At 42.7% G+C, this 13,059-nt stretch overlaps 1 protein-coding gene across 1 annotated transcript in view; it reads right to left on the bottom strand.

Annotated features, from left to right (window-relative positions):
* Positions 1-13,059, bottom strand: part of LOC109935092 (multiple epidermal growth factor-like domains protein 6) — a 407,878-nt gene that overhangs the window by 71,776 nt on the left and 323,043 nt on the right. Inside the window, exons 11-12 of the mRNA XM_048615100.1 lie at positions 11,227-11,349; positions 6,745-6,867 (exon numbers count right to left, since the gene is read on the bottom strand). Coding sequence (XP_048471057.1) covers positions 6,745-6,867; positions 11,227-11,349 — 246 coding nt within the window. The remainder of the gene's footprint in view (positions 1-6,744; positions 6,868-11,226; positions 11,350-13,059) is intronic.

The raw sequence follows: 13,059 nt of genomic DNA on the forward strand, positions 1-13,059 counted from the left end.
AAAGATCTTTGGAAGGTCCTTAAAAGGTGTAGAAGCACCCTATAAATTATACAAGCTACTCTCTTAAACACTTTACCCAAGACCAGTGCTTTTAGTCGATACATGCCTGTGAGCAACTAAACAGAAAGGAAGTCAGAACATCGAAAGACCATTAATTACTTGGTTATATTGTGATCAAGGATAACTACTTCATCCATCAAATTTAACATCTAGCAGTACACAAAGAGGTATTATTGAAAAAAATAAAGCATTCCCACTGACCCGGAGGGCTATATTTTCCCAGCCCCATGGAGATGGAATTGGGAGGCCACTGGTTGTGCGGAAGCGGCCAGAAAAGTGGAGTCATGCTTGGAATCATACACAGTACAAAGGAAGATGGTCGTGGTTGTTGGAGGTCAGTCATCTCAGCTCCAGGACATCTCTGAAGGAGTTCCTTGGGGTAGTGTTCTCGGCCCAACGATCTTCAGCTGCTTCATCAATGACCTTCCCTCCATCATGAGGTCAGAAGTGGAGATGTTTGCCGATGATTGCACAAAGTTTGGTATCATTTGCAACTCCTCAGGTACTGAAGCAGTCCATGTTCAATTGTAGAATATCTTGGACAGTTTTCAGCTTTGGACTGACAAGTAGCATTCATGCCACACAAGTGCCAGGCAATGACCATCTCCAATAAGAGAAATAATCTAACCATCAGTCATTGATATTCAATGGCATTATCATCACTGAATAACCCCCATCAACATCCTGGCACTTAACAAAACTGAACTAGCCATATAAACACAATGGCTATGAGAGCAGGTCAGGGCCTGCAAATGCTACAGCAAGTAATGCACCTCCTGACTCCCCAAAGCCTGTCCACTATCAACAAGGCACAAGTCAGGAGTGTGATGGAATACTCCCCACTTGCCTGGATGAGTGCAGCTCTAACATTCAAGAAGTTTTACATCTACCAGGTAACAGTAGCCGCCTTGATTAGCACTTCCATAAACATTCACTCCCTCCACAACTGACGCTCAGGAGCAACAGTGTATACCATCTACAAGATGCACTGCAGAAATTCACCAATGGTCCTTAGTAAGCACCTTCTAATCCAGGAGAACTACTATCTCAAGGACAAGGGCAGCAGTTGTATCACAACACCACCACCTGCAAGTTCTCCTCCAAGACATTCGCCATCCTGACATGGAAATACATCACTGTTCCTTCAGTGTTGCTGAGTCAAAATCCTGGAATTCCTTCCCTAATGGCATTGTGACTCAAACTGAACCAAATGCTCAGCAGCAGTTCAGGAAGGCAGCTCACCACCACTTTTTCCAAGGGGAATTAGGAATGGGCAATAAATGCTAGACCAGCCAGTGATGCTTACATCCCATGAATGACTAGAGAACAAATAAGGTAGAGGGGTGCTACATCAAGATAGCCTCTTGATGCATATCTCCTGCTGGTCAACTTTAGCAGGATCAGTCTGCCAACAGGATTGGGTGACTTCACCAAAGAATGCAGCCAATTAGGGTGTATAAAGCCTCTGTGAGGAGTGATTTGCATTACCACTAGAACGTTTACACCTACAGTGCTGACCACACTGCAAGCAGAGACCAGCAGCTCATTGCAGGCAGCAGTCCCCTGCAGCAATCCAGGACATATCAGAGTCAAAAGCTGCAGGACCCAATGAAAAGGGCACGTGAATGTATGGCCACAATTCTGGCTGCGTGCAATCCTGCAGAAGGGTTTCCTAATATCCTTACCACTGTCTGGAGTCTTCAGTTCAGCTTTCCCATATTGATTGGCAAGAATGCTTTCATGTTGAGGTGCTCCCCTGTCCATGTACCTGCCTCAGCAGCACCCACCTCTCCTAATGGCACTACTGAGACTTCAGAACTGCCAGCCCCTCTGCTTGAGGTTGTAATGTCTCAAGCTGCCTTCGACAGCCTGGTGGAGACAAACAGTAGGACTTCATCTCTTGGAAATTTCAATCACTGAGCTCACTGCAAAGTCAGCAGGAAAATACAGTCACAAGTGTTAACAAAACTTCAGTTCCACTAACTCTGATAGACTGATTTGGTCCAAGAGTCAAGTAATTTGATCTAATCACAGCTGATTTTAAATAGGACTTCACTCTACACGAAAATGCCTCCAGTAATGTTTTATTAAATTCTGCTTCTGTCCCTTAAGAGTTTTGGCTGTCACCCAGTGTTAATCCTTGGCAAATAAAGGCTTATGCAGAGCACATGAATTGTGGTTATTTTTGGTCAACTTTATGTGTTGAAGGATTCACACTGTATAAACAACCTCCCCAGAACGACAAACAGATTTTCAAACAATTTTCCACAAAATCCCCAGGAAGTATGTTATTATTATTATCAATTCCTGGTTAAACATGTATTCCCTTTCCATTGTCCTCAAAAGCATGCCTTAAATATTTGAATCTTAATAGACATCAGCTTCCTACGCTCTTGGAGTTCTACAAAACATTTAATTGCATTAAAAAACTGCTGAGGGGCTGACAACAGAAGTGGTTGAACCAAGTATTATTTCCGTGCGTACTGCTTATTCGACAGCTTTTCTTTGGCAAGGATTTCACATGAAGTCGAGATGGGCCGCTTTAGTGAAACAAATAACCTTTGATTTCATTAATATTAGACAGGTTCCGAAAGGACAGAACAGAGAGTAAAAAGTGGAACAGGCAAAGCTGTACTGGCAACAGCCTTGTTCTCTGCAGTCAAGAGCTCTGGCCAAAAATAACTAAAGTCAAGAGAGAGGTAAAAAAAAGAAATACCCAATACAACAGAGGTACAGGGCTAAGAAGCAGTAAGGACAGGGAGGTTAATAGAACTATGGGTAATAAGGAAGAGAAACCTTCCATGGGGAATATATATCGAAATAATATGTTGTGTTCTTGATTAATAAAAGTGGCATGGAGGAAGAGATTGCTTAGCAAACAGATTTGTTTGAAATGTGAGCTCCCCTCACCAATATTGCACGTTGAGAGGGTGACAGAGCTACACTTGGAGGTGATGGCAAAGAAGAATGAACTTGCATTTCAATAACATCGTTCTTATCCCCAAAGTATCTCAAAGGGCTGAGGGCTTACTTTTCAAAATATAGTTACTGTTGTTATGACAGAGAATGCAGTGGTCAACTTGCACACTGCAAGATCGCACAACTGCTCCACAGGAATGCCCAGAGAATAGGTTTTGGCTGAGGGAAAGCATTGGCATAAACATGGAAACATCCCTGTCCTTCTTTAAATATCACCACAGAATCTTTGATTTCTACCCAAGAGGACAGACAGGACCAAGGTTTAAGGTCTCACCCAAAAAACTGAACTTCCAATCGTGCAGCCTTCTCTCAGTCCTGTCATGGGAGTATCAGCATGGTTCACGCACTCTCTAAAGCGAAGTCTGAATCCATAACCCAGGTGTGAGAGTAACCATCACTGAGCCAAGCCATTGCTGAGGTTGGTATGGTTACAATCATAAATAAAGTACTTTCTCAGTTTACTATTGCAAACCAACACTGTTCAAAACAAAAGGCATTGGCAAATTCAATTTAGGTAACATCCCTGTTTCCCTGACAAGAGTTCATTAAGCCATCTGCATAGGATTAAGATAATCCTGTTGTTAATTTTACTAAGCTGGATTTCCTCAGCACAACTATAACGTTTTGGTTTCAAATAATTCACACAATTCTTCACAACTCCATCTATATACACCCTCAATACTGCCCTGTCAGGTTAGCTAGCTATCCTGGTCTGTATGGTTCAGTTACTCAACATGTAACCTTTATACATTAGGGAAGCCAATAGTCCAAACACAGCAAGGATTTTCCTGATCTCCAACAATAAAGTTCAGCAAAAAAAAAACAACCTCTCAGGAAAGATGATAACACTGGGTTATGCTGTTTGTTTTTCCACTTTTTGTATAAATTTTGGGATATCACTGGCTAGGACAGCATTTGTTGCCCACATCTAATTGCCCTTGAGATGATGGTAATCAGCTGTTTTCTTGAAATGCTGCAAACCATGTGGTGTAGATTTACCCACTGCGCTGTTATAGAGGGAGTTTTAACAACATAAAGATACAGTGATATTATTCTAAGTCAGGAGGGTGTGTGGCTTGAAGGGCAACTCACAGGTGGTGGCATTCCCATGTATCTGCTGCCCTTGACCTTTGAGGTGGTAGATGTAGGTGTACAAGATGCTAAGGAGACTTGTTGAGCTGTTGCAGTAGATTTTGTAGATGATACATGCTGCTGCTACTTGGATTGATGATGGAGGAAGTGAATATTGTAGGTGTTACATGGGGTACCAAACAAGTGGGCTGCTTTGTGTCAAGCTTCTGGAGTTTGTTGAAGCTGCTGATCCAGGCAAGTGGACAGAATTTAACCATGCCCCTGACTTGCGACTTGTAGTTGATGGAAAAGCTTTGAGGAGTCAGGAGGCGAGTTATCTGCCACAGAATTCACAGCCTCTTAATCTGCTGTTGTAGCCATAGTATTATAGCTGGTCCAATTCAATTTTTGCTAAGTGGTAACCTGCAGGATGTTGGTAATGTTGGATTCAGTGATAGAAATACCATTGGATGTCATGGCAGTAGTTGAATTCTCTTTTATTAGAGATGGTCATTTCTTGGTATTTGTGTGGCACGAATGCTACTTACCAAACTCAAGCCTGAATGTTGTCCAGGCCTTGCTGCAATTGGACACAGACTGCTTCAGCATCTGATGAGCCACAAATGGTAATGAACATTGTGCACAAAACAAACTTTCCCAAATCTGACCTTATGATGAAGCAGCTGAAGATATTTGGGTCCTTGGACACTACCCTGAAGAATTCCTGCAGTGATATCTTGTGGTTAGGATGGCTAGCCTTGAACAGCCGCAAACATTGGCCTTTTGTTAGAAGTTCCTTTAACTAGTGGAGGGCTCTCCCCCCGATTCCATTGACTTCAGGTCTACTAAGGATCTTTGATGCAACACTCAGTCAAAAGTTGCCTTAATGTCAAGAGCTGATGTCCTCCCTTCCCCTCTTGAGTTCAGCTGTTTTGTCCATGTTTAGGCCAAGGTTGTAATGAGGTCAAGAGCGGAACCTGGCTAAACCAAAGTAAGCATCAGTGAGCAGGTTATTGCTGAGCAAATGCCGCTTGATAGCATTGTCGACAAGACTTTCCATTGCTTTGCTGATGTTTGAGATTAGGGCCCCAACGTCACCCAATGGGAGTCCCATGCCCACACTTGCTGGCAGCAAGATAGGAGACAGAAGATGCTTTCCGGGGCACTGCTTCCTCCCAGTTAGCTGCCTCCATATGGACAAACCTGCAGGACAAACCACAGACTGCCAATTATGGGCCACAGTAACTCCACTGGCAGAGCTGGGCATAGCTGAAGCACACTGGTAACCACAAAGGCAGATGAAAATGTAAATGAAAAGTTATGAAGGCCAAAACTATTTGGCCCCTCGCAGGAGGTAAACTCCTTTGGAAGGATTGTTTGGGTCATGGGTGCGGCCTTTCTGGCCTGGGCTCCTGAAAGTAGGGGGTGAAGCCTCTGGCTTTTAAAGAACCCCAACCCCAGGGGGTCTACCACAGTTGAACTAGCAGCTTCTGAGCATGGAAGGGGTACCACCTCCTTGTATCAAAATGCTGGTGAGGCCACAAAATTGCCCCTTAGCTATTATAATTAGCTGTGGAGCATGTATTCAATCCTATTTCCAAATTATCCCTAGAAAGGATTCCCAGGGGTGGGAATACATTAGGGAGAAACACTGGCTTGGTTCACTCTGACTGTTTTTCCAGCCCCAATCTCTCCAATGTCCCTCCAAACCGGCCATATTGGGACCTAGAAAATTCAGCCTACTACCCCCGTCATGTGGCTCAGAACTTTAAGGGGAGGCGATGGTCTGAGTTCTGAGGAAGGATCACTGGACCCGAAATGTCAGCTTTGATTTCTCTCCACAGATGCTGCCAAGCCTGCTGAGCTTTTCCAGCAATTTCTGTATTTGTTTCTGATTTCCTGCATCCAAAATTCTTTCAGGTTTTATTTGGCCTAGTCAAATTATCATTTGACTATTAATCCAGACACTCAGCTAATGTTCTGGGGTCCTGGGTTCAAATCTCACCACGGTAGATAGTAGGATCTTAATTCAATAAAACAAAGACTGAAAATAAGAATCTACCGACGATCACGAAACCATTGCCGCATATTGGGAAAGACCAATCTGACTGACTTAAGTCCTTCAGGGAAGGAAATCTGCTATTCTCACCTGTCTGGCCTACATGTGACTCCAGACCCACAGCAATGTGGTTGACTTTAAACTGCCCTCTGAGGTGGTCTAGCAAGCCACTCAGTTCAAGGACAGCTAGGGCTAGGCAATAAATACCTGCCAGCTAGCAACACCCATGTTGCATGAGTGAATAAAAATAAAAGTGTCAAAAAGTTGTCTGATAATACTTCTGTAAAGGTCCACGAAATATTTCATTAGGTTCGTAGCAACAAATCATTTCACATTGTTAAAAACTATGGAACAATAGTTTAACACCTGCTTGGGATCTTCACAAGGCCAGATTGGGCTTGGACTGAAGTTATTGACACATTGAGTAATCAGCACATAACATCCGCTTTTTTGAATAAGTCTGACAAACCACCTAAACACCTCAAGGTGACCCCTGCTTTACAGACTGGGATATCAGCAATTCTGCAAGTGTGAAGTCATGTCGATGTAAGCATCAATGCATGACAGAAACATACGCGCACAGCTCTTCCGATCCTCCTCCAGCTTGTATCCAATGTTGCAGAAACACTGGAAAGAGCCAGCTGTGTTCTGGCAGGTGTGCTCGCAAATGTCATTCTCTGCGGTGCATTCATCAACATCTGGAAATAAAATGCAAAAAGATGTTGGTGTAGACGTCAGTAAAGTTTCCATTCATCACGCCAGCAATTTCAATTAGCTGTAATGAGAATAAGTAGTGATGCACTCAGTCATGGCAAAACCGCATTAATTATATCAAATGCTCATGTCGGTATTTCCTGGTTCCTAAAATCTCCAGACTTTTAAAATCTACATTTTGCTTTATTAATCAACAATTCTTGATTTAAACATAGAAACGTGAAAAATAGCAACAATCATGGCAGATCATCCAACTCAGTGTCCTGTTGCCGCTTTCTCCCCATAACCTTTGATCCCTTTAGCCCTAAGAACTATTTATCTTGTTATCAATCCCACACACTGCCATTTTATTGACATTCCACACAGTGGATCATGGCTCAGTGGAACTTCACCTAGAATGAATCCACTGCCATGGAGCAAAAACTGCACTGAACACTAACAAAAACCAAAGAGACTTCAGATGCTGGAAATCCACAAAAATCACCAGAGGCTTCTTGTTGCCATCCGCAAATTGACCTTGAGCTTCAGTTGCCTGCCACTTCAACACGCCACTGTGTTCCCAGGCCAACATCTCTGTCTCAGGCCTGCTGCAGTGCTCCAACGAAGCTCAGCGCAAGCTGGAAGAATAACATCTTATTTTCTACTTGGGAACACTGCAGCCTTCAGGACTCAACATCAAGTTCAATCATTTTGGAGCCCAAGCACCTTCTCCCATGTCCTTAGCCCAGCCCCAACACACCACGCCTTGTCATCATGTGGGCTGCTACCAAACAGACAACCTATTGTCAGCTACTAAGTAATCCCATTAGCAGACATTGATTCTCCCAGGCTGACCTTGACCCATTTCTTTGTCAGCCCAGCTGTTGTTCTCCCTCTCCCCCTCCCCACTCCACCAAACCCCCCGCCCCCACCCTCCTCCTTCTACCCCACACGTCCGACCAGGATTCATCTCCATCTAACATTTACACCCCATCCCCTCCCCTCTCTTGCTTATAGACCTACCTTTTCCTAGCTACAAATTAATTCAGAAGGGTCACTGGACCCCAAACGTTAACTCTGCTTTGTCTCCACAAATGCAGCCAGACCTGCTTAGTTTTCCTAGCAATTTCTGTTGGTTTAAAAAACTGCACTCATACTGGTGGGACACAGAGTAGTTTCCCTACTTGTGAAGTAGTTCCCTTGTCACATGTGCAATATACTATGCTCGTCCATGAATGTTGGTAAGGAATCCCATGTGATTAAATTGGCTGCTTTTTCTCCCATTGCAAAGCTGATGAATAGGACTGAAAGACCTTTCAGGTCCATTACAAGACCAGGGAACAAGATCTAATGAGATTTTAATACCTACAAAATGAGCTGGAAATGCTCAGCAGATCTGGCAACATTGAGGAGAGAAGAAACAGTGTAAAGATTTCAGGTCAATGAACAGTTTTTAAAGTAAGTCACTGACATGAAATTGGGCTGGAGTTTCATCCTCAAAATGAATAGCAGGAATTTGGAAAATTCCAAGCTTCACGCACCCACTTCACAAAGCACTGCTACAGAGGTGCGATTTTCATTGCTGAGGAGTGCCTTTTTTTTCCATTTGCGGGATAATGGCGTCACTGGACCAGCATTCATTGCCCAGAGGGCAGTCGAGAGTCAACCTCATTGCTGTGGGTCTGGAGACACATGTAGGCCAGACCAGGTAAGGATAATAAATTTCCTTCCCTAAAGGACATTAGTGAATCAGATGGGTTTTTCCAACAATTGAAAATGGATTCATGGTCATCATTAAATTCCTAATTCCAGATTTTTATTTTTTTTTTTTTTTTTAAATTCAAATTCCACCATCTTCCATGGCAGGATTCGAACTCAGGTCTTCAGAACATTACCTGGGTCTCTAGATTCACAGTCCTGTGATAATACCATTAGGCCATCACCTTCCCAGGAGGTGCATAGAGTTGGGCCAGGTGACCCTGGAAAATGTTCATATGCAACCACAGGGACTACCAGCTGCAGGAGTTTGCTTCCTTTACAACCTGCCTTAGCGCAGTGGCACTTCACCCCCATGTGAAATACGAAACAGAAAGGCCCTGCAACCCCCACTAGCCACACCCTTCACACTGAGGCACTATCAATGCCACCTCATGGTTCTAAATGTCTTCCATGACTTTTCATGCACCCATGCCAAGGAATGCATACCCAAACAAGCCCCATGGCCTCTCATACCAAGGTATGTATCTTCCTTGCCCATTTATCCACTATACACTGCACTGAAGCAATAAACCCAATTCAACAGGTGGATGTTTTAAAAAAAAGTTATAAAAAATTGATTTATTCAACACAACTTCCAATAAAGAAAGGTTGTGAAATAGAAATCAAACAGCCAGAACTGTCAATCAAGCAGGGGTTCAGGAGTTTCAGTTCTCCATTGGCCAAGCCTCTTTATGTAGTCTAACAGCCCAGACATCCATCAGATTTTTCAAACAGCTGTACCTCAGCTTGCTTGACAGCTTTTGCCATGTGACCTTTAGCAATTTCACAATGTTTCTTTATAAAAGGTTACGTGGTTTTGAACAAAGTCAAAAGGTCTGAATGAATCACTTTTTTAAAAAGCTTTTCTTTTATGCGTCCAACTGCCACTATAGGGTTCGCTGCTTCTATATAGTATAAAGTAGGTTATTGAGCATGGACGTGTCATAACTTGGTATTGGGGCAGGGGGTGATGAATGAAAGGACTTGTTTGGCAGGATGTGCTTTGGCATATGGGCATAAGGACTGTGGGGTTAAAAGGAGGGGCATACTTTAACGTGGGGACATGACAGTCTTGGGATGAGGGGAGGAGGGGCATACCTTGGCAAAGGGCACGAGGAGCCTGTTGTATGCGTGGGGGGAGCTGCTGTGTGGACGTACCATAAATTAGCAGGGATGCGCAAGGAAGATTTTTTTTTAAACAAACTTTTCAGAAAAGGTTCCCTCTGCAGGCTGTGATTATGTAGCGTCATATAAAGCCAAAGCAAATTATGATCAATAGACCACTTTTGAATTTTAGTCAGCGTTGTTACTGTTCACAGTGACTACTTATGGAATCCTTGCTAAGAGTTTGTGCATAAAGTACAAAAAACAAGAAAATGAATGATCAAATTGGCAGTGCTGGTTGAAACAGAAACATTGTTGAGGATATTCAGAGACGTCCCTGCTCTTCTTCAAGGAGGGTTATGGGAATTTTCAACGTTTACCTGAGCCAAGTGAGGACAATGTTTAACACTCATCTGAAAAGTGGCATATCCAATAATGTGGAACACCATCCTCTACTGCATTGACCAACGTACATTGTGTGGAGATTGAAACCCCAACCTCCCCAGTTCCAAAGACTAGAGTCAGCTGAGCCAAGCTAATAATTTTCTCTCAGGGGTCTTTTGTGGCTAATACACCACTGACAGCTCTTGCAAATTCACCTAGCATTAAATGCAGAACAGCCTCAGTCAATTTAGGTCCAAAATAAATCATTGAAGGTTAGTGCAGACCATTGAGGCACAAGAATGTGGATGACGAACTCAGAAAGAATAAGTTTGAGCTGGCAATGATGTAATGTGCATTGACCTCGTGAAGATACAACAAGATAGAGACGGTAAGATGAAACACTTGGAGGTTACAGAGGGTGTGGAATCACTGAGGTGCTCACAATAGATCTGAATGAGTTCAGAAAGTTAAAGAAGGCATTGGGTTCACAGAATAGTGACATGAGCTACCATGATCGTCTGAAGTTTTCATCAAGTTTGAAGGAATATCCCAGAGTTCATTCTTAAATTGCCTTAACTTTTTTTCACTGATTCTTTTAACTCTCTTCCAGAGAATGTATTGGATATTGTAGGTGGAGAGGCGTAAGTGGCTCATGTCTGCTGCACCAAGTGAGGAATGGGTCAGACTTCATGTACTAACAGGACATTTCTTCTCCATTCTCACATGGTCAGCAGAACAAAGAAGAAAAAGTAAAAGCATAGCAACACTAGTTTTAATGGAAAAGAGAGAGAGAGAGAGAGAAAGACTGGAGAATAAAGCTATGAAAAATAATGTTTTTCTTTTGCAAACAATAAAGTTTGGAGCTGGAGGAACACAGCAGGAAATGGTTTCTGAAGAAGGGTCCCGACCTGAAACGTCAGCTTTCCTGCTCCTCTGATGCTGCCTGGCCTGCTGTGTTCCTCCAGCTCCACACTTTATTATCTCTGACTCCAGCATCTGCAGTTCTTGCTATCTCAGTTTTTCTTGTTGCACTTGGCCACAAAAACTGTGCCTTCTCTAATGGATACTAAGTTGGAATCCAGTCACCTTATTTACGGAAGCAAGATGACAATTCTCACCATCACATGTACAGCCATCCAGACTGAGCCGATAGCCTGCATGACAACCACACTCATATCCACCAGGTGTATTGAAACAATCCTGTTCACAGCAGCCAGTACCAACGTCACACTCGTCCACATCTGCATGAGAACAAGACAAATTCCAATCAGATTATTCCACATTTGACACTGCTGGTTATTAGTTAATTGACAGCCAGAACCTAGGTTTAAATTCAATTCATGGCAGACCTACCTAGAATGTTTCCAGCCTGAATAATTTATTCAGAGTTCCTTGAACTTATGTTTACTGATGCCCATTGCATTTGATTCACACTCAGCAGATCATTCATTCATCAAACCATAGTCCCAAACCCCTCCCTTCCCATATCAGGCATGATACAGCTAGCAACCAACTCTTAGCATATTCCAAAGCTTGATAGTGTTGTTCTTCTGGTATCTTCAGAAATTTTCTGAAGAAGGGTCCAGACCCGAAACGTCAGCTTTCCTGCTCCTCTGATGCTGCTTGGCCTGCTGTGTTCATCCAGCTCTACACCTTGTTATCTCAGATTCTCCAGCATTGGCAGTTCCCACTATCTTTAAACTCATGAATTTGGTTTACTTAATAATGTTGTATGATTTAAACAACTTGAAAAAAAAATCAACATGCAGTTCTGTAGCATTGTATATAACATGAGGATGTCCCAGAGCATTTTCACCCAATAAACTACTGCCTTTGGAATGTGGTCTCTACTGTAATGTATTTATAAATAAGTCATTGCTTTTTATCACTGAATGATGAATAACTTTAATAGCAGCCAGATCACACAATTGGTGTCAACAATTACGTGGGCTGAAAAATTCCTCAGAGTTGCCCCTATTGTTTGATGACTCATGAGGAGTGCAGAAGAGTAAAGTTAACATGAATTTACCCTGTGAAAGTGGAAGCAATTTCAAGCAACTTCCTGCCATGATTTTGACTATGAATTGAGTTATCTTGCACCGAGCTTAAAATCCAGAATGATATTCAGTTCATTGATTCTCTGCATATTTCACAATCTGAACAATTACCTGGAATACTTGACTCAAAACTTTTACTAAACTTTATATAAATGGTATTTCATAATTCATTTTCACTTCATACCAGGCACACTACAAACTGCAGAAGTGTGCGAAGGGATCACAGAGCTTTGTATCAATGGGGATTATAACTTGTGTGCCACATGATATAAATTATACTTGGTACAAACATTGATATTGCAGGGGAATGTATATCTGCACAGATATGGGAATGGGTATTGCTAAATGCGCAGTTTTGGTATCTGCATTGACACAGGAATGGCTACTGGGATTGATACACCAGACTTCAACTCTAAATTACAATAATAAGGGAAAGAAAAATAGGAAAAAGTGGAAGTGGGTACAGTCTGGGGAAAGAATTAAATCTCACTGATGTAGAATCATGGAACACTGGGGAGTGTCAATCCTGCTTTTTTTTAAATAAACCAGATTTTCCTTCCACCACAGCTGTGTTTTATTCATTGGTGTCTAGTGAAGCTCAGGCTTGCTGCAGTGTTTCAGCGAAGCTCAGCGTAAGCTGGAAGAACAACACTTCAGTTTCCACTTGAGGACTCTGCAGCCCTCCAGACTCAATATCAAGTTCAATAATTTTAGGGCCTAAACTCTCCCATGTCCTAGACCCCCACCCCACACACCAGGTCTTGTTACCACATAGCCTGCCATTACACACTACCGATTGTTAGTCACTAACAGTCCCCATTTACAGCTATTTAGCCTCCTAGCCAGATCGTTATCAACTCTTTTGACTGTCCAACTGTTCTTCTCTCTCTTTTG

This window comes from Rhincodon typus, chromosome 31, assembly GCF_021869965.1.
Source record: "Rhincodon typus isolate 14 chromosome 31, sRhiTyp1.1, whole genome shotgun sequence".
Lineage (NCBI taxonomy): Eukaryota > Metazoa > Chordata > Chondrichthyes > Orectolobiformes > Rhincodontidae > Rhincodon > Rhincodon typus.